This window comes from Serinus canaria, chromosome 19 (assembly GCF_022539315.1).
Source record: "Serinus canaria isolate serCan28SL12 chromosome 19, serCan2020, whole genome shotgun sequence".
NCBI lineage: Eukaryota > Metazoa > Chordata > Aves > Passeriformes > Fringillidae > Serinus > Serinus canaria.
In genome coordinates this window covers 6,052,850-6,073,052 of record NC_066332.1, presented here as the reverse complement: position 1 = coordinate 6,073,052, position 20,203 = coordinate 6,052,850, and the positions used below count along the sequence as shown (strand labels likewise).

General features: G+C 48.6%; 1 protein-coding gene across 3 annotated transcripts in view; it reads right to left on the bottom strand.

Moving 5' to 3' along the window:
• Positions 1-20,203, bottom strand: part of DTX2 (deltex E3 ubiquitin ligase 2) — a 34,535-nt gene that overhangs the window by 8,781 nt on the left and 5,551 nt on the right. Inside the window, exons 3-6 of one of the 3 annotated variants that reach the window (XM_030230880.2) lie at positions 15,586-16,171; positions 7,568-7,626; positions 3,391-3,414; positions 811-942 (exon numbers count right to left, since the gene is read on the bottom strand). In XM_030230880.2, the coding sequence (XP_030086740.2) occupies positions 811-942; positions 3,391-3,414; positions 7,568-7,626; positions 15,586-16,171 (801 nt within the window). The remainder of the gene's footprint in view (positions 1-810; positions 943-3,390; positions 3,415-7,567; positions 7,627-15,585; positions 16,172-20,203) is intronic. The other 2 variants (XM_030230881.2, XM_030230883.2) reach the window with 2 other exon arrangements.

The window sequence follows — 20,203 nt, the reverse complement described above, 5'->3', positions numbered from 1 at the left end:
TATCCAAAGGGGGACATGCTGTAGGTTAGGTGGTGGTTGACACCCCAGTGCCAAGGCTGGCAAACAACCTCTACAGCTACACCAGGCTGGATTCACACCTGCCCCTGCAGAGTCCCAGGCACATGGATGGGATCCAGGCTCTCAGCTCTGTGAAGGTGAGGGGTGCCAGTGGGATATGAAGAGAAGTGAAAGCCCTACTCTGGAGAGGGCTCCACTCAGCAAGAGAGCTGAGGTAATCCATCCCTTCCTGCCACCTGAGAGCACTCCACTTCACTCCCACCCCAGACTGAAGTGGAGAGAACAAATCCTCTGCAATTTGACCTCAAAAGCCCTACATGACTCAGGAGCCCGATTGTCTGGGAGATTCTTGTCATCCCGTGACTCAATCATGACAAGCATAGCTCACAAGCAAATCTTCTCTGCAGAGTTCATATGGATTTGATCTTCTTAATGGTCCCACCAACTCAGAAGGTCTTGGTATGCAGACACTCCCCAAGAGGGTGTAGCAGGATCACAGGGGAGGCTGGTGGAGTCTGACATGCAGAGCAAAGATGTGTTCCAGCTTTCATTTTGTGTGGAAACAAGCTGACCTACCACAGGACCACACCTACTTTACCATGATATTTTAGAGCCTGTCAGAGAGGCTTCAGGTCAGGAGAGGCAAGTCCTGCTTCTCCCCTCGCTGGGATGAACATCATCAGTCAAACCAAGAGCCAAGAGGGTGGGGGAGAGAGACAAGAGGAAAAGAGGGGTGCAGAGAGATAAAGAGAAGGAGATGGAAGCAAATATCAGAGTTTGAGCAGGAACTACCTTTCTTGGACACTTTCCTCCCCTCTTTAACTGAGCTGTGTTTTTTAGTGGCCTTATGGGTGCTGGCAGCTTGAGGCACACGGGTGAGGTGCACGGGCAGTCCGGCGGCTGACATCAGAATAGCTGTCATGCCTACAGTGGGTACAAGGTCAACATGCAGGAAGGAAACAATGGGGAAACACATTCATTAAAAAAAAAACCTTGAACCTTTCAAAGAAAATAAAAATAAAGTAAAATAAATTAAAACCCAAGCCCTTAGTTCTGAGGGTGTAAAATGTCCGAGAGGTAACAGGGTTGGAGTCAGCACAAGGAGAGGATCTGGAGGTTTTTAGAGGGAGGAGCCCAGGCAGCAAATTAAGGGAGGGAAATGTGGGCACATGTCTTGTCTGTGACCCTTTGTGCTGGGGTGTAAAAAGGACCTCCCTCTCTGGGCTTTAGGGCTCCTCAGGCACCGAGGCTGTGGTGGTGCAGAGCTCCCTGCTGACCAGAGCCCTGGAAGCAGCCTCAAGGATGAAGGGCATCACCCATAACCTAAAGGTCCTGCTCAGGTCCTTCCCTCTAAAGCCACACATTTCAACAGTGTCACACTGAACCAATCCCCAGAGTGCAGCTGAGCTGCCTTCAAACACCAGGGCAGAGCTGCCCCACACAGCCCCCCAGAACCTCTCCTCCCTGGCACTCTGGTTTTCCCTCACTCCCAGCAGCAATGCAATCCTCATCCTCCCCCATCCCAGCCAGCTGTATCCATGGGATGTAGTTTGATAAAACTAATGAATCATTAAAAAGGACAGCCATTCCCTGAAGGTAAAACTGGCACACAAAGCTACAGCACTGATCATGCTGATTCAAGATGATGTTTGCCTGTGAAATCCAGGCTGGTTACAAATCATAACATTTCCAAGGTACCACACTGCTCTCACACTTACATCCAAGAGAACACCTGCTTTTGCTCTCCCAAAAGCAACTTCCCACCTGCAACAGCCAGCACCAGAAATAAGAAAAAATGCTTATAGTTGCAAACCAACAGCAGAAAATCTAAAAGCCAGCATTTCCCCAGAAATCCCCTGTGAGGGCAGACCATGCAAACCACATCCTAATGCTACAGACACTCCAGCTCAGCAATGCATGGCCAAAGCTGAGATTTCCAAGCATTTTATTTTTGCAAGCCTCTATTCAGTCATATGGGGAAGGGAATATTCTGGAGCACATTTGTTCAGGACAAAAACGAGGCACCTTGCCCACACATGACTGAAAAATCAAGTTAGGATGGGAAGCATCAGCTTTGTGTGCAAGTGGTAAGGCTATTTTCTGCCTCAAATATGCAGCCAGTCAAGAACATGTGTCCTGTGACTACAAATCCCCTGTGCAAAGCCTGTGCCAGTGCCCCACAAGCAGAACTACTCCTACACAGTGCTGACCACAATTTGTACCTCCTTTTCCTAAGGTCTGAGCACAAATATTCCAGAAGCTGTTCAACTCCTTTCTTGACAGCCACAGTTGAATGTTTTCACTAAAACTTCCCCATCTAGGGGCCAAAAGACAGAAATGGTTTCACCAGAGAGGGAGTGGGACAGAGGAAGGAGTTTCCCCAGGGTTACCCAAGAACTTTTGGAAGAGCTGGGCTGACCACAAGACCAGGCTGCCCAATGGATGGTGAAATGCACTTCCAAATGGAAATAGGTAACCAGGCAGCAATGGATCACCCTCAAAGGGGATCCAGGTCTGAGATTTAGAGTTCCCCCAGTTCCCAGGAGCTGCAGAGCCAGAGGAGGACCTCCAAAGCTTACAAAAGTCTAGGTTAGTACCCCTTGCCCTACTAGCAGCACCAGAGCTCACCATATCCACAAATTTTGCCACCAAAGTAACTCCCTTCAAGTCCTAACTAAAGGCCACAAGCCCATTGCAAGCTCTCAACCCATCAAAGCCAGCAGTCCACTACTCCCAGGGAGCCTTAAGGAACAGCTTAAATGTCCCCAGAAACAAAAGCTACTTGGTTGTTTCATGAGTGCAGCTGAGACCCAAAGCCCAGCAGCAGCACCAAAGCTGCCCCCTGCACCTTTCAGGTCCTTTTCTCCTCCAGCAGAGAACAGGCAGGGGTATACCAAGCAGAGCAGCAGCAACTCTGACTAGAGAGGCTGGAGGAACAATATTCTTGAGAGACAGGGAAGGTCTCCCACTACAGCTGGGGAAATCATCTCAGTCTGACCCCACTGAGGCTGCACAATACTATTCCTAGAACTGGTGCAGCAAAGTTGTCTCTAAAAAAGCTGTTTCTAAGCAGTGCAGTAGCACAGACTGACATTTGAAAAGCGAGTCCAAAGACTACCAGGGATTATCACCACCCACACACAGCTGTCTGATAGGCAAATGCAAAATTAATGTGTTCTTCTGAAGAGATCAATACTGTCTTGCTAACATTAGCAGGCAGAGCCCAGAAAAAAAGAGAAAACAGAAGCACAGGCTGAACAACTGGCTTCAGACTCTCAATGGCAGAGGGAGACAAAATTCAGACCAAGCAAAAGGCAGGAGTAACAGAACCTCAGGTGAGTTCAGCTATTCTATAACACAGCCCCCTCATACCTGGAGTAACATGTCCAAAAGTGCCTGCCAGCATCATGAATCATCACAAAACAAACAACAACAACAAAAAAAAAAATGAAAAATCCATCATTTGTTCCACAAACTTTTTGTTTTTCTGAGCTACATCCCCATCTACAATTTCAGAGACACAAAAACCCAGGGCAAACAGGGGACCAGGAGAATTACCCCAACTCAATATTCTCCTACCTTACATTGTTCAAGAAAAGGTGTAAGTGGGAAATTACTTTTTCTTGGCCAATTTTAAACCTTCTGCTGCCTTAGGAGCTACATGCAATGGAATCATCTTCTGCAGATTCAAGTCAAGCGAGCACTCACAAAGGATCTGGTGTTACATTCCTCTGCTGCCTCATGTCATCCCCCAGCAGCAATGATGCCTTTAAAGTTTAAATACAATACTGGAAATCTCAGCATTATTAATCCTCCCACAAGTTTGGGGACTGCAGTCCCCAGGAAGGGACATCCCTGACCCTTAGGTGGAAGTGTGTTTCCCTACAAGGTGCCAGAACAATACAGACACACATCACATTTGCAGATTGAGTTTCCAATTCTCACAACAATTTCAAGTCAGAACCTGTTCCAGGCATCTGTGGAGTTATGCCAGGATCAAGTGTAGCCCTGGACCTGGAGAAATTCTCACCTGAATGCAAGTTGCAACATGACAAGTTTGCCCAGACCAAGATTGCTTTGGATATGCTCCTGTGAGAGTTCCTGCTGCTCACTAGCTAGTCCAGAAGCTTGAAAAATATTATTTTATATGTTCCTACTTTCCATTGGGCTCTGGGTTTTTCCCTGCAAGGACTGCAGGAGGGAGGAGACAGAAAGCCTTGCAAGGAATCCTTTGGGATCTGATCTGATTCCATGTGTGCAATAACCACATGCAGAACTGCCTTTTTTTCTTCCTGCTCAAAGCCTCTTATTTGGCCAGAAATACAACATTAGTGGCTCCTTGGGGTAAAATTATTTTCACTGGAGCTATGACAACATCCACCAACTTTTTTCAGCCTGCTGTGTAAATAAGGGACTTTTTGTAATATCCTGTGCAGAAGCTGAGCACAGGAAAAACAGCCTGACATTATGTAATGAGTGTTGGCCACACAGTCACTCACACCCAGCCCAACATGGGCTGGACCACTGACCTGGATTTGCACAGGCCTCAAATTTGCACAGGGCAGAGCTTACCTTCAAATAATGTGAGATCTCAGAAAAGCATTGCTAATTTGTACAATTATATCCACCAGCAAAATCAGTATGGTTAGTACATCCCCAAATGCACCAGCTCCTGGAATCATGCAAACAAGAAACACCCAGTTTTATTTAACAAAAAGCTCCTTTTCAGACTTAATTTTAGACATAGTATTAAGAAGGGCCTTTACATGAGCACCTTGTCACCCCTCAGCCCCAAGGCACAGCAGCTAAAGTCCATTATTCCCAGGAAATGTCAGTCCAGCTGATCCTTAAACACCAACACTGTGGTTAAAGAGTTTGCTTAGACCTGTTTGGCATTTCACTCTACTGATCAAATACTCAAGGGAAAAGAAAAAGCTTAAAAGACAAGTTTCCACATGCACTTTGAAGTATTAAAATAGCAGAAAGCAAGGAAAAAAATTATACTTTTTTGTAGAAAACATGGTTTTAAAGTCAGCCTCATGATTTCTGGGATCTCAAGAGGTGCTTTCAGAAGACATGGGGTTGTTACAAATCCCCAAGCACCCATCACACAAACAAAACCCAGCTTCTAATTCAGACTCACAGCATTCCCCATCTCCTGTTTAGCCACCAGAAGTTCCCTCTGCATCCAAGAGTTGCACCTGCAGCATTTCTCAATATGACCCATGAGATTCAGGGGTTTTGTCTGTCCAGCTTCAAACCAGAGCCAAAGCTGCTGAGATGCCAGGGGATGGAGACCAAGACACATTTCTCTAAATAAAAATAAAGCCTCCTTCATTTACATCTGAGACTTCTCTCCCCCTAGCCTCCTCCACTGATGTTGCTGGAAGCAGTCATGCAGTGGGGACTGAAAAAACAAAAGGAGCCCAGCCTGTGTTAGAGAATAACCTGAGTAACAAGTAACTTGGACACCATCAGCAGGATTTTAATTATGAACAAAGTACCACTTCCCAGAAGAGGTTCTGAAAACAGAGAGCAGAGCATAGAGGGGAAGGTGTCCCTAAAGACCCAGCCAATTAATATTTCAGCAGAACCTTTCCTTTTTACCAGAACTCCATTGCTTGCTTTTCAACAGAAATACCCACAGAGATTTACTTTCCTTCTACTCCCTAACTAACTTGTAATAATCTTTCCTCTGCTTCTATGTGACTTTGAGGACTCAAATTCAGATTTCCCTCCTCCCTTGCACCTCTGAGGTGTGGGACACTTGGCAGCAGGCAGCACAGCACCCAAAGCTGTGTTGTTTGAAGACCTGGATCCCAAGGAGACCCTGGCCCCAGGGAGCTGCTTCTCCACTTCTCTACATCTCCATGTGCCTCATACTGGCTGCCCCAGGGAGAGGTAAAGAATATTAAAATGAGTAATTATCCCTTCTTTTACACCCCCAGACTGCAACAACAGAGATACCAACTACAACATTAACCATTTTATTGTATTAAATGGTGGCAAATGGTTTATTCTATTGGGGTTTCCTGCTGCCTTTTCTATCTCAACGTGGCACCACAAGGCACGAACAGACTGCACACATTCACCTCCTGTACATGGAGAATGAGATCACAGGAACAACATCAACACAGCCTGGATTCATCAGCTCTGTGCTTTATTTACCTTGATGTGATTAAGTGCCTAATGACACAGTCAGTGCTGCCAGCCAGGGCATGAAAGGCTGAGCTGTTTTAAGCAAGGGGACCTCTGCTCAGGTCACCCACTTAGACAAGGTCTGAGCTTGACTTTACACCTCATTTCCACAGTGATGGGCTAAGGAGGAGACAGCTGGGCTGCATGTCAGAGGACACCTGTGTTAGTCTTCATGCAGGGCCAGTCTGGCTACAGACACATGCAGGGCAGTTCTCAGGATAGTGCCAATGTTAGATGAAGGGAAACATCAATCCTGGGGACCCTTCTCAGCCAGGGTAAAACCTGGCACTCAAGAAGAGACAAAACATGTTTTCTGGAATAAGGTGGGAACCGTTGTCTTGAAAAACAAGAATATAACTGTCTCTGCTCACTCAGGAGCAAAGTTTGGTGTCCCAGGAGCTAATAACCTCAAGAGACCATGCATGGACAAGAGACAGAGAAAGGAGAGGGTTAACACACATTCTGTAGAGTCTGAAACAGAAAATTTCTGAAAATACCAGATACTAGATATTTAGCTACCAGGTAATGATACACTTTTGAGAGCACAGCTGGTACCAGAGCACCCAAATCCCCCAGTACCACCACACCAGGGTCACTGGTTTGGCACTGGCCAAGCCAAAACACAGCAAAGGTGCCACTGGCTTTTGGCACAGCAACACTTCTATGGGAAGCTGGCAGCACAAATTATCATTTTCAAGGCAATGCCATTTCAACTTTAGCAGGCAAGTCTACTCTGAAAAGGAGCATTGAGAACTGGCACTTCCATCCCTCTCAGATATGTTCCTCAGTATATTTAGTAGTGTGTTCACAGGTTTGTTGGATAACAAGCAAACCAGGAGACAATGTCTGATTCAACTTCTGTCTCCCCTTTCCCAAGACAAGGCATCGCAATCCTCTTTAAGCTAAGGACCACCAGAGCTTTTTTAATAAAACTACATTGTAAAAAAACATATTAAAAACCACACAAAATCTCACACCACTCCTCTCCTTTGACTTAGAAAAAAAGGCAGAAAATAGCAGCCAGCACTGAGCTTGATTCACATGCCCTTTCCTTTGCTACTTGCTCATCCACATGTACAGAAGAAGATGAATAGCCATGCCTCAAATAATCTCATTTATTCTGAAAGACTCAGGATGAGAAAAACAGTTCATAAGGTTTGCCTATCCCATTCTCTCCCAAATCTGCCCTCTTTGCTTTTCTGGAAAACCTTTGGGTTTAAAACCTTAAATGCCAACAATGTTTCTGATTCTTTCCAAAAGTCAAAAATAGAAAGCAAATGCTACAGAAAGCCAAACCTCTCATTCACCTACTCCTACAGATTAAACAAATAAAGCACAGAGGAGTTCTTACCTGCCAGGGCCTGGCTCACCCTGCTGGATTTGGACATCTTGACAGGCAGGGCCTGGGCACTAGAGAGGAAAAAAGAGATTACTTTAACAGCAAGGATGAGAGACAGCCAAAACAAAGAGAATTCAGCAATGCACTGCTCCCTCCTGAGGCCCAGGGCCCTGGATATATTAGCAGGGATTAATTGCTGAGATGAGCCCCAGCTGGGACCCTCACCCATACACCCTTCTCCACTGCTCCAGCAGCTGTACTTAAGGAGCTGTGTCCTTACCAGAGCTCTCTCCTGGATTTACTTACCTGCAAGGGGGGCCTTAGAGACGTTTCCAGCCCCATCTTATCCCAACTCATCCATTCCTTCTACTGGACCCTGCTCTGATCCTGTGATACGTCCCTGCTCTTGCCACTCCCCCAGAGAGTTTCCTGTGAGCATGAGGGAAGAAGGGCTGAAGGACACCCTGGAGAGCTTGGCCTGTTTTCATTTGGAAATCAAGAGAAGATGGACACCAAACATGCCTTTCAGGTTCCTCACCTATTTGTTTTGGCAGTGCTGGCAGCTGTACTTCAACTTTGGGATACATGGGCAGCCAGGGTTATGCTACTAGCAGGAGTTAGGGAGGAAAGGGGAACAGCAGCATCAACACTGATGGGGGTCACTAGAGAAGAAACCAAGCTGGATCCATATTAGCAGAGCAGGAACACTTGAAATCCAAACGCTGGCATAGAGAAGCCACCCATGGACTTTGTCTCAGGTGGCTCATGTGTTTGGGATGGAGGAGGCTCATGCACCCCAGTAGCAGTTAATGCATGCTGCATTCAAACAACCTCCAAGGACTCTCCAAAATTACACAAACCTGGCCAGCTGCTTAGGAATTTAGAGACTAACATGGTCAAGGGCCCAAATCTCACTATTTAGAGGAACCCTTCTTCTAGCCAGCTGGGGTGCAAGAGCTGCCCTGCCCAAAAAGGTACCACAGAGGTTGCCTCCTTTCAGTCCTGCTAAAATCTTTGTTCACATTCACATAACAATGACCAGGGCTGAAAAGATTTTTGAGTGACACAAGGCTGTTTTCCACCCCACCTGTCCCCTCTCCTACCTGTCTCAGTTTGGGATAGGTTCCCACAGGTGTGCTGGCATCCCTGAAGAACCCCGAGCAGGACAGAGGGCTTCGTGCAGCTCTGGCAGTCTGGCCAAGTGAGATCAGCACCCCCAGACCCTTATAAAGCTCTCTGGACCACAGAGGTTTCCCTCCTGCCTCTTTCAAAGACTGTGCTTTCCCTTCTGCTGCCCCAAATTTTGCAATGCCCTCAAATGATGCAACAGATTGCTCTGTCTACAATTCAAACCACCAAACACAGGGAAAATCTCTGTGATTTCAAAGGGCTATAAACCAGATGTCTTTATGACTCTCTTTCTTTCCTGATTCACCCTCTTTGTCACAGCTCTTTCTTAGGTATTTCTCTACTTCTTTATTTCATCCCTTTGCTTCATCTCTGCCCTTATGATCCTCTCCAGAAGATGGCAAGGAACAGGACTCCTCCAGCTGCAGACATATTTGAGGACCAGGAACTTGACAGAACAGCTCCCAAAAAAAAAAAAATCAGAGACACTGGACCTTCCCTCATTTCTTCCTGAGAAGCCAAGAAGACACCACTGAGCCTGGGCAGCCCCTCCACCCCAGCCTGTGGCTGATACAGAAGTTTGTGTTTTGTTGTCATGCCCTGAGATCTGAGATGAAGCAGCACCTTGGGCACTTTCACTTCCCCATGGAAGGTAAAAATAAAGCACAAAGCTGAACCTTCTGCTGTATCAGGAAAAGAGATGGGGGCAGGGAATCCTTCCAACAAGCTGGAGCACAGGGTCATTACACCTGAGTCTGGAGAACCAAACCTAGAGCTGCCCTGAGAAGGGGATCACTGGTAACCATGCTTGTTTTCTACTTGTGAGACTCAAATCTAAGTCATCCATGAGTCAGAACTTGTATGAAGTTGTCCTGGTATCAGCTGGGATGGAGTTAATTTTTCTTCCTAGTAGCTGGTTTTGATTTAGGATGAGAATAATGCTGATAACACAGGGATGTTTTAGATGCTGCTGAGCAGTGTTTACACTAAGTGAGGCCTTTTCTGCTCCTCACCCCAACCCTGCAGTGAGGAGGCTGGGGGGCACAAAAAGCTGGGAGGGGACACAGCTGGGACACCTGACCCAAGGAATATTCCAGACCACAGGATGCCATGATCAGTAGCAAAACCAGGGGGAAAACTGAGTGGGGGCTGCTGCTTGGGAATGGCTGGGCATTGGTCAGTGGGTGTGTGCAGCTGCTTGGTGCATCACTTGTTTTGTATGTTTCAACTATCATCAGCATTATTATGTTCCTTCCATTCTCTGTCCTGGTAAACTGTCTTTAACCGACAATTTTTACTGTTTTTCTTCCAGTTGTCTCCCCCATTCCCCTGGGGGAGGATGGAGTGAGTTGAGGTGCTGTGTGGTGATTAAATGTCTGCTGGGTTAAACCACAACAGAAGTGAGAAGAGCCCTTGAGATCTGCAGAGACAAACAGATAAGCACTTGATGCATTTGCAAGCAATCAAGTTTGGGGAGCTGTGAGTGCACTGCAGATAAATTCCCATCCATGAGCCAGGAACCAGTCACTGGTCAGCTGCACTCCTGGTGTAAAGGCAAGGTGTGTCAGCTTTGGCTGCTGGAGGCTTTGAGCCAACTGATGTGATGATGGAGAAACCAAACACTTCTTATTTTACTAAATACAGTCATTCTTTAGCAGCATCTCAGCTGACAGTGCTGTGGGATATGCTGACCCATCCACTCTGCACCGTGGGAGCAGGGCTGCCACGCTCCCTGAGCTCTGTCACAACTGCAGAAAGCCCAGAGGCTGATGAAATCAAGGGAAATCCACAGGGCTCTGAGGTACCACAACACTGCCTGGGCAGGTCTGCAGTCACAGTGTGTGGGAGGAAGTGCTGCTGTGCCAAAAAAAGGTGAGGAAATGCTCCTCAGAACCTACCCTGGGTCTGAAGTGGGGGTCTGGGGGGAGGAAGGGGATGAGGTAACAAGGAAGGATATTGCTATTGTAGTGTAACATGGATTGTACATCCAATAATGGAACAGCACAAGCTCAAGATATTCCAGCATTGCCACACCAGTGCTGGCTTCTGGGGAGAGGTCCTGCTCATTTATTGAAAACAGCTCAGTTAGGAGAAAAAAAAAATATGTTTTGGGTAAGGGAGATCTGAGTAGCATCAGTGCAAGAGCAAGCACTGCAGTGTGGAGAGATGAGAAGGAGCCACTGAGACACCTGCTGCTGCTGCCCACGGAGATTTCTCACCAGGCAGTGCCTTTGACTCCTGGCCAAATGTTCTTGCAGGTGCTTGCAACACCTGAAAGTCAACACCTGAATTCTCTGAATGTGTCCTGGAATCAATTCCTCCTTCAATTTTGTCCTCCTTCAATTTTGCTTCAGCTCCTGCCCTCCCGCTGCTCTGTGTGCTGGATGTTCCTGAGTGTAACAGGGATCACCAGGTCGTGAATAAAAGGATGCAAAATATGACAATGTCCTTGGAGATTCAGCAAGAAGACCCTGGGAGCCAGTGGTAGGATTTTCTACCACTGGCTCCCAGGCAGCCTGCTACAGGAAGCAGACAGGGCAGACTGAGATTTCAGCATAACAAACCCACTCGCTTCTCCAGAATTTCAAGAATCTGCAACACCAGTGAGACAGCAAAGCACAAGTCCAGCAAGGAACTGTGTCAGCAGCTTGGAATCCAGGGCTGCTGTCACTTCAAACCCTGGGTGGCCAGGCTGGAGCCATCACCTGAGCCACACATGGACAATACCCCAACAGAAGCCTGTAGGAACTCACCCTCTCCACCTGGTATGGCTCTTTCTTCCTTCCTCTCCCCTGCACACAACCAGCAGGCCACAGATCTCTGCATCATGGCATCTTTGTAGCCCTCTGGGCAACAGCCAACACTTCTCATCACAGAGCAGGGCAGCATCCAGCCCTGCTTCACACTAAGTGCTACTACCACAGCTCCTTAAGGTCCAAACCCCTTCCCAGGGCTCCCTGAGTGTCAGGTGACATTAATGTCACCTGGTGGTAGCACCATGCTGGCTAAAAGGGCTGCAGGACAACTCACAGTGGGCACAGTGGAACCAGCACCAGGAGAGCTCCTCACCACCCAAGGAGCTCAGGGGAATGCTTATGGACAAAGCTGAAGGATACAAAGGTGGAGAGAAAAAAGGAAAGGCCCACGTTAGGGTCCTTTTGATCCTATAAAGCACTGACTGTGTGTTGTTCCCCATGGGAGATTTGGGGTGCAGCACCAGAACACCCCAATTCTGTCAGCATGCTTTTCCAGCTCCCAAGACCCCCTTTACCCCTGGTTTTATACAAAATCCTGCCCCCATCAGCTGCCTGCCTTATTTGTAGGCACAACCCAGACCAGCAGCCAAAGCCTCATAAGCTCAGAGAAGCCTGCAGAGCTGCTGTAGGGATTTGACTGGCTGGGACACTAATTAATATCCTCCAGAAGATTGCTTCCTGCAGCTTTACTCACTCATATTACAAGCAGGGCACTCCTTGCTGTGCTTCAGGAGTGCCTTACTCTGTAATTAGACAGCACAGTGCAGGGAACAGGGGAGCTCTTGCCCTAGGGAATTGATGCTTTCCCATCTGGGGTGGGAAGGATTTGCCAGGAGGTGGCTGGGATCCTGGTTAACAGTGCTGAGGGAAGGACACAGCCCTTGCCATGGCACACTCCATGTGCAGATTCCAGCACTGTCCATGAGAGAGGCCAGATTCATTAACTGTGTTTAATCCACGAGAGGAAACTAATGCACCAAGAAGCAAAATAACTTGCCCACATGTATGTAATTTATCAGCAGCACAGCCAAGGATATTAGCATCTAGTTAAGCCTTGGCACTCCTCTCTGGGTTTTCCAGTGGCTTTGACCCTCTTGAGAGCAAGAGGAAATTAAAGTGCATTTGGCAGTGCTGGAGCTCCGCCTGCTCTCACACCGGCATCCGCCCTCCAGCAAGCAGGAAATACATTTAATCACCCTCAGTGGCACAGCAGCCCGGGCATGCCTGCTCTGGGGGCTACCCCTGCCTGCCTGCCTGCTAGAAATAACTGTCACAGCCACACAGGGAGTCAGGCAGCTTTCCAGGATGAACTGCACCTCTTTCTTAGCCCTGCAGGGGAGAGGTGCTGCCATTTTTAGCTGTGTTTTCTAAAGAAATTGGATGTAAACAACTGCACTGCCTTTCAGTCTCTCCCAAGATTTTTTGAGCCCTTCTGCCAGTTGCAGCTCAGCCATCTCTGCAAGTTTTGAGGAGATCAGCTGTTTTGTAAAAGCAAATAATCTGTCAGGGCTGCTTTGGAGCCAAAGCTTGTGGGGTGAACACAACACAATCTTTAGTAGACACCAGAGGATCCACCGTGGCCCAGTGCTCCCTTCCCTTGGGTCTCTGAGCACGGATCAGCACAGGGATTGCACATCACAACTAAGAGAACACAGCCAGAAACCCGTGGCAGGATAATTAATGCAGGATAATTAGCCAAAATGGTTAGACTGTAGGGAGATGTGGGGCATTGACTGCAAGGGAAGGGGCACTAACCATGTCTGAAGGGGGAGGACACAGAACTTAGTGGATAAAATAACCCAGGAATGCTCTGGGCTTAGGAATGAAATGAAACACATTGTTAGAGTTTGCTACTCAGGTTTCCCCTAATTCACAGAAATTAAAGGATTTTCTGCTGGGACATGGGTTTCATGAGCCTGAGCCTGTAACTCCAGCCAGGAGCAATTACACCCACTCAGTGGCATTTCCGACTCAGCCCCAGCACAGGGCTGACAGGGAAAGGCCATCCTGAGCTGTCAGCTGGGGATGAAAAAGTCCCTTTCACACACGGCATCCTGCTGGAAGACAGAGATTGCCCCCCTGTGTGCACTTGTTGTTCTGGCATGGATAAAGGAGAATTGCAAAACTTATCCCAAAGGACTGAAGATCACACCCCAAGGGACAGACAGCCAGCAGCCAGGGGAGCGGGGCTCACTGGGGGTTGTGGGTTGTACACAAGTCTGACAGCACTCACACACTCCCAGGTATCCAAAGAGCTGCCATCTGCCCTGTGTAGCATAGATTTACCTGTATAATCCCTTCATATCCCCCAGAAAGGCTGGCTTGGCTGGGGATGATTGCCAGGACACCAGCCACCTCACCCCCTCCACAACACAAACAGCTGAGCTGCAAAACAGGTTCAAACAGCCCAACCTCAACTGGCCATGGCAACCAGCCATGGGCACCTCCTGGCCATCCCTCTCTTCCCAGTCAGCACTGCCTGGGCCATGGGCACAGTTCACGGTCAGGAGCCCATGGCAACCCCCTCCAAGCATCTGTGTTCCAGCCTCCCTCCTTTCAGTGTCACCCCACCGGTAGGACACAACATACCCAGACCCCACTCAGCTCCAGACAGGCTTGTGGGGCAACTGCTGCAGCACTTGGCTCTTCCTTTCCAAACTCCCCACCCTGAGTCACTTTGCAAATCCTTTGGGGAGGGATGGGGGCTCCAGGCAGCCCAGTGGCACCACACATCCACCAGAAACTCCTGTGAGAAGGGGAATTTGGCAGCTTCTTCAGGAGCCAGCAAGAGCCTTACTGGGGGCTCCTGCAGGCAGTGCTGAGGTCTGATTTTCAGCCCTACTCGAAGGTGACAGGAACAGAGAAGCACTGTGGATGCTTAAGGCAACACAAAAAATCACCAGGTGGAAAAAAAGCACCAAAAAAAAGACCGTGAGAAAGAAGAACAGGATGTCAGAAGTCATTTCACTCAGATGACCCTGAAGAGGGAAAGTCCTGACACGACACTAAGAAAAACATCTCAAGATTCACAGTCTTGTTTAAAACACAAATGAGATTCAAAACAAACCTCAAACCCCTGTGCCTCGTGCAATTAGCAGAATGTGCTTCCAAGATCTCTTATCTCTCTACTTGGACAGGTAAGTCAGTCCTGGCAAGTTCCCTGCAGTTCCTCAGGGGTTCAACAGCTGGATTACTCCCAGTGAAGTGAGTGTAAGGCTCTGCCACTTCCAGCCATTCACAAACAGAGGGAGCAGTCAGCCAGCCCTTGCTGGGTCACACTCGGTGCCAGCACTGCCCCAGACAGGCCACACACACCTCTGCCAGCAAGGGCTTGAGCACAGGAAGAGTTAAGATCCTGAAAGTGGAATAACCAACTGTGGCTTGCCCCAGCAGCCCATGCCATGGAGAGGAGCCGGGCTGTCGGACCACAAGCCTCTGCTCTTCATTGAGCTGGCAGCAACCAAAAGGCCTTAAGAGAAGTGAGGCTCTTCCTACCCAACCAGTAAGGTGCAAACACAGCCCTCCTTTGGCTCTAGTTGACAGGAGCTGAAATCCTGGGCTGAGAGATGCACTGTCAGCCCTGTCAGAAAAGAGCCATAGTGAAAATGGATCCAGTGGCACCTCTGCTCATTGTCACCAATTAGCCTGAAAAATAACTTGATTTTGACAGAGAGTTCATGAGGTCTCAGCCACATGCAATGAGTCCTGTAATCCCTCCTTAAAGGGGAAGAGCTTAGAATGAGCCGAGCAGTGTTCCACTCTACTGCCTAATTTGAATTAAATCTGTTTACAAGTCCTCTTTTCCTTCACTGGATTCCCTTCCAAGTTGTTTTTTAACCTAACCCAAAATACCACTGCTCACTATTAATTTTCTCAAGCCTTCAGAATCTCAACCTGAGTGAATTGCCCTGTGGTTCAGGGAGACTGGTAGACAGGGACTATATTTCAAATGGGAAGAAAAGAGGTAGAAAGCAGAGGGGAAGTTTTTTCATCCACTGTACTGGATATACAAGCACAAACCTCTCCCTTCTAGCGACAAGACCCTTGTGAAGTCCTCTGGGACAGAGAGGCTCCTGGATGCAGACCTGAGCACAGCAGCTCTCTTGGACACACATACGGTATTTAAAGGTGAATTAGGATCTGTACCTGACTCCGTTAGATGCTGCCAATGCTGCACTGAGGCTCCCAGTTTGAGCCAAAACCAAGGTGTTCTGTGCATTGAGTCTTGGTGTTGACCTTGCTCCAGTCAGAGTGGGTTTGTTATAGGGCACAAAGCCGACGTTGGAAGAACTTACAGACGCTGTCCTCCCAGGAACCTGATGAGTAGTGGAAGAGTTGGGAGAGTTTGTCATGGAATGACGGTAGCGTGTGGTGATGGGGCCAGTCCCACTGTTTGGCCAGCACTGCTGGCAAGAACATCCCACCCCAGTGTGAAGGGGTGTGGTAGAGGTTGTCACCGGGTACGGGGCGTCCAAACGCCTCTGAACGCTGCGGCGGAACCTCGTGCTCTTGTTGGTCTGGACTTGAGCCACAAAGTCAACTTCGTAGTTGTAGCCCAAGGACCCGAGATCCACTCGCTGGTGGTTGGTGGCACGGGCCTGCTCCAGGAACACACAGACGTTCATCTCATACGGGGACCAGCCTCCCTCGTCGTTCTGCCACTCCCACACGATGCCCTGCCCAGCAGCAGAGTCCCCCGGGAAGACGTGCCTGCGGACAGCCCGCATGGTCCCTGTGTGGGAGAGGAGGGGAGATTAAACACAACCACTTAGCCAGCAGAGAACCAAGAGGGATGTTGTCCCAGGGATTTGTTTCTGCACAGATCCATGCTGCCCACATTGGGGTGGCCTCTCTCATTCTCCCTCAAGAGGGGCACTAACAAGACCTTCTCTTCCCAACAGGGCTGGGTTTGCTCATGAAGCTTAGAAAAACGCAACATCCCTGAGATCCCTGTCCCTCTGCCAAATCTGATTGTGGGCTGGCAGCAGGTTCAAAAGCTGCAAGGAGGAAGGGTGGGAAAGGAGGGAAGGAGAGAGGATGCAGACGCAGACACACCCAAGCACAAAGGCACAGTGATCACATATGCCTCCCTGACGTTAAAAGGGAAAAAAAAGGAAAAAGAAAAAAAAAAATCAGGCTGAGGCACAGATCTGGTTAAAAAAAAAACAACTCCCACAGCCTTGACAACAGAGTAACTATAGAGACAAGACACCATCGGGAAGTACTTAAGGGGCTGAACGCCCACTTTGTTACACAAGGGTCGGGGCAATTTTGGTCTTGAGAGAGTGGGTGAGGTCCCACAAGGGGCAAGGGCAAGGACTTTGGAGAAGGACAAACTTCTGCAGGCTCCTGACTGCTGGGAGAGAGAGCAAGACTAGAGAGGGGAAGACAATGAAGTAACTTGAAAACTGGAGAGAGCAGCTGTTTAGACAAAGGGAGAGAAATGGAAGGAGAAACACTACTCTTGCAAGGCCGCTCGACAGCGACAGCTGGAGCTCGAACTCCCTGGAAGCCTGGCTTTCCAGGATGACTTCACTCCTGGGTACTTTATCCCTTACTTCAAAAAAGCAGCAGCCTAATGAGAGGGAAGGAAGCCACCCAACAGGACAGAAGCTCTGTAACCTTTGAAAAATGGGTTCTTGAAGCAGGGTCAAAACTGCTACTGCAGGAAAAACCCTCAGCAGCATTCCACACAGAGAAAGAGGAGCAGGAAAAGCTGTGAGGAAAGTAAGTCTGGGGATCTAGGAAGGTGAGGGTGAGCAGGGGTGCAGCGAGTGGCAACAACAGAGGAGAAGTTCAAAGAAGAGCACCAAGAGAAAAAAAAATAAAATAAAGCCTCTAAAGAGATCATGAGAGTTATGGCAGTGTGCTCCAGGACCCCAGTAGAAAACTCGCACGTTTACAGGCACCCACACCTAAAGCCTGAGGAGAATTGCCCCAGGATATCACTGGAGACTCTGTGGGGCACAAGCAATCCAGGCAAGCTTCACACCCAACAAGCACATCCAAAGAAGAGGGAGGACAGCCCACGTGGGACTCCACACTGCCAAAATCCAACTGCTGCCACATTCAGGCTCTGCCTGCCTGCATGCTGGCATGAAGACTGTGCTGGTGTTATTGTACCCAATAGTTGTGAAAACTGTAACTGTTTCCTTATCTCAGCACTGCTGGAGCTCCAGAGCTGACACAAAGGCTAAGGCTCTCTCCAAGGCAGAATGTGCCAGACCAAGGAATGCCAGGTCTTGTGTTTCTGCTCCAGAGCAGCATAAGCATCCTGCTTATTGCAGAGCAGGACTCTCCAGTGACACCAGGCAACAAACCATGTCTCATCAGCACACTTAAAACACTACTAGCAGCCAGTCAAACACAGCAACCTCCCCAATAGCTCAACCATGGAGCTCAGGATTCCTGTGGCACCAGACACCCTCCTCTAGCAGAAACTATCAGCAGAACCAGGATGATCTTCCCAGCCTGGAATTGATGTCTTAGTGGAAAAGCAGACTAAACAGCCAAAAGCAAACTCTAGCAATGACTTCTCCTATCCAGCAAGTCCTGCCAAGTTTCAGAAATACAAACAGCCTCAAAAGGTGGATAACTTCAGGAATGAACCCCTGAGCAGGAAGAGGAGTAGGGATGGGACTGGACTGGGAATGAGATGGTGACACATGCATTACATTTAGAAATACGTGCAGGGAACCTGCTCCCAGAGAAAAGGGGACTACTACAGGTAAGGCAAGGTGTCCAGCAGGACATATCTCAGGAGATCAGCAAGGCTTCCCCTGCTCCATTGGCAGCTCAGAAGGTAAAAGCAGCACAAAGAGGACTGCAGGACTTGCAAGCAACTTGTGTTTTTAACATCCTCAAACATCCTCAAACAGCAGCAGAAAGAAGATTTTTTAGGAGTCAACAATAAGTCAACAAGGCAATGCGCTTGAAAAACATCTCCCTTCCCCCAGGCTGGCAGGGAAACTGGCATTCCTCTCCAGGGTGGGCAAACAGCTGTGGTGAGAGGACAACTCCTGCTGTTCCCCTGCACTCACTCCCAGCTAATCTGCCTTGAGCAGCAGCTGAAGCCCACAGCTAATCCTGCCCACAAGATCCCCCCGCACAGCTGTCATTCCCTGCTGCTGGGGACGCTGCTCCCGTTAACACTGGCTTCCTGTTATTCTCCCTGGCTTCCTTTGAAGAGCCTATTTATCTGTCTAATAGCTAATGAGCAGAATACAACAGCCTATTTTTTGCACTGTTTAAAGATTTTTCATGGGGATGTTTCCTGTAGAGATTCTTTTCTCCAGCACATGACAAAGTTCAGCTGGCGCCTCGCTCAGAAAGGTTCACGTTTAAGGCAGAGCCTTGCAGAGAGAAAAAACTTTGCTTAAAACTGGGCCATGGCAAGGGGATATGAGAGCTTTTCCAACAGTCACGTTGCAGAGCACAGGTATTCATGGAGGGATGTTCACAGCACTGATCAGCATCCCTTTGGATCGATGGGAATCACTGCAGGAGAGCTGTGGAGCAGAATCAGCCTTTTTGTTATTAACTCAAACTCAGATCTAGTGGAAAGATGAGATCATATCAGCCAACATCATTTCCAGAATTGAACTGGACTGTCCCCCAGAGAAGAACAGCTCCAAACCACCCTGCAATGGACAATATTCACTGAGTGTTTTGAGATCTTTCACAAAGGTCTAAAGAGATACAAACCCTCTAAGGACAGACAGCAGTACTTGTGGAAAAGAATGTCCCATTCACACTGGGACATGTTTCACCCATCCCGCAGGCTCTCTGCTCACCTTCACCAGACAGGTTAAGACTGCTGTCCACAGGCTGGAGCACTGGCTGAAAGGGCCAGAGGCTGGAAGGCTCCTTCACAAGTATGGCAGGAAAAAATCAGGAGAGAAACAGCTGCTGGTGCCAGCTCTGGTGGTCCACACTGTACCACTCCAAGCCACAACCTCAGCTGGCCTTCCAGATGTTTGAACAGGCCAAGCTGAGCACACCTGCCAGGGCATCTAGCTTAGAAAGCTCCTCTCCTCACCCAGAACACCACTAGATAAACTCAGCCTAAGGTCACCAAGTCAGAATAAAAACACGGATGCAGCTGTGATGACCGCTCACATTTGCTCCAACCACTTCCCTTTCCTGCCGGAATTGGCTGATCATGCAGTTGATTCAAAATATTGCTCATTTACTGCTTCAACTGGCAAGAAACCAGCACATGCCCCTCTTTAAAGCTTGGGATGATGTTCAACTGTGTCCTGGAGTGATGGGAGAGACATTGACAAAGGGGAAACTGATGGATGGAAAATTTTCCAAAGCAGCCATTCATTTGGGGTGTGTAATTTGGGATCTCCCTGGATTTTCCAGGGATGAAGTGCATGCATTCCATCCTTGCCCTTTTTCTAAGCTCCAGCTGCTCAGCACATCTGGAGCAAAAAAGGGCAGGAGTCATCTCTGCAAATTCTGAGCTGTTCCTCCCAGTGACCCCAAGAGATAGGAGAAAGAAAATCAGGTCTCAATTTTGCTATTGAGCCATCCTGCCCTTTCTCCCTGGGAGGAAGCGAGCCAGGCTCAGCCAGCACAAGTGGAGGGAAGATTCTGCTGCAGCGTTTTGGTGTCGCGCGGGGGCCGCAGGCACTCGCAAGCAGCTTGAGCAGGGCTGCATGCCAAGGCAAAGCAGCTGGCACTCCAACTCCAGAGGGAGCAAGGGATTCAAGCAGGAGGGTTGGAATCGTAAAAAGGCCTTTTTTACACAAGTGATCTT